This window comes from Eimeria mitis, genomic scaffold (assembly GCF_000499745.2).
Source record: "Eimeria mitis Houghton genomic scaffold, Emh_scaff2132, whole genome shotgun sequence".
Taxonomy (NCBI): Eukaryota; Apicomplexa; class Conoidasida; order Eucoccidiorida; family Eimeriidae; genus Eimeria; species Eimeria mitis.
In genome coordinates this window covers 5,188-5,879 of record NW_013570456.1, presented here as the reverse complement: position 1 = coordinate 5,879, position 692 = coordinate 5,188, and the positions used below count along the sequence as shown (strand labels likewise).

Sequence of the window (692 nt, the reverse complement as noted above, 5' to 3'; positions counted from 1 at the left end):
TAGGGTTTAGGGTTTAGGGTTTAGGGTTTGGGGTTTAGGGTTTAGGGTTTAGGGTTTAGGGTTTAGCAGCAAAAATTTATTTGTTATCGTCTGTCGGTTATCTCCATAGTTTGTCTGCTGCAGTGTGTTTACGGTGGTGGGGTTGCTCTGCTGCTGCTGCTGCTGCTGCTGCTGCTGCTGCTGCTGCTGCTGCCTTCTGCTGCTGCTGTTTCTTCTGCTGCTGTTCCTTCTGTTGTTGTTCCTTGCTGCTGCTGTTTTCTGCTGCTGCTGCTGTTGTCTTCTGCTGCTGCTGCTGCTGCAGTCTCATACTGCTGCAGGCGCTGCTGCTGCTGCTGCTGTTGCTGTCTTCTGCTGCTGCTTTGTGTTTTGCTGCTGCTGCAGCTACTCAATGTCTTTGGGGGTTTGAAGGAGACACAGCTGCGTTAATGCCCCTCTACACACAGCTAGCTAGCTAGCTAGCTAGCTAGCTAGACCGCTAGCTAGCTGGCTCGCTAGCTGGAGTGCTAGCCAGCTAGCTAGCTAGCTAGCCAGCTAGCTAAGATGCACACAATTCCTGTAGCTAGCTAGCTACCACGGCTATTGCTTTAGCTAGCTAGCTAGCTATCTAGCTAGCTAGCTAGCTAGCTAGCTAGCTAACCAGCAGCTAGCTAGCTAGCTAGATAGCTAGCTAACCAGCAGCTAGCTAGCTAGCT

At 51.3% G+C, this 692-nt stretch overlaps 1 protein-coding gene across 1 annotated transcript in view; it reads right to left on the bottom strand.

Moving 5' to 3' along the window:
• Positions 1-307, bottom strand: part of EMH_0049120 (uncharacterized protein) — a gene marked incomplete at both ends in the record, with an annotated part of 3,739 nt that extends 3,432 nt beyond the window's left edge. Inside the window, one exon of the mRNA XM_013496486.1 lies at positions 133-307. Coding sequence (XP_013351940.1) covers positions 133-307 — 175 coding nt within the window. The remainder of the gene's footprint in view (positions 1-132) is intronic.
• Between the last annotated feature and the right edge of the window lie 385 nt (positions 308-692).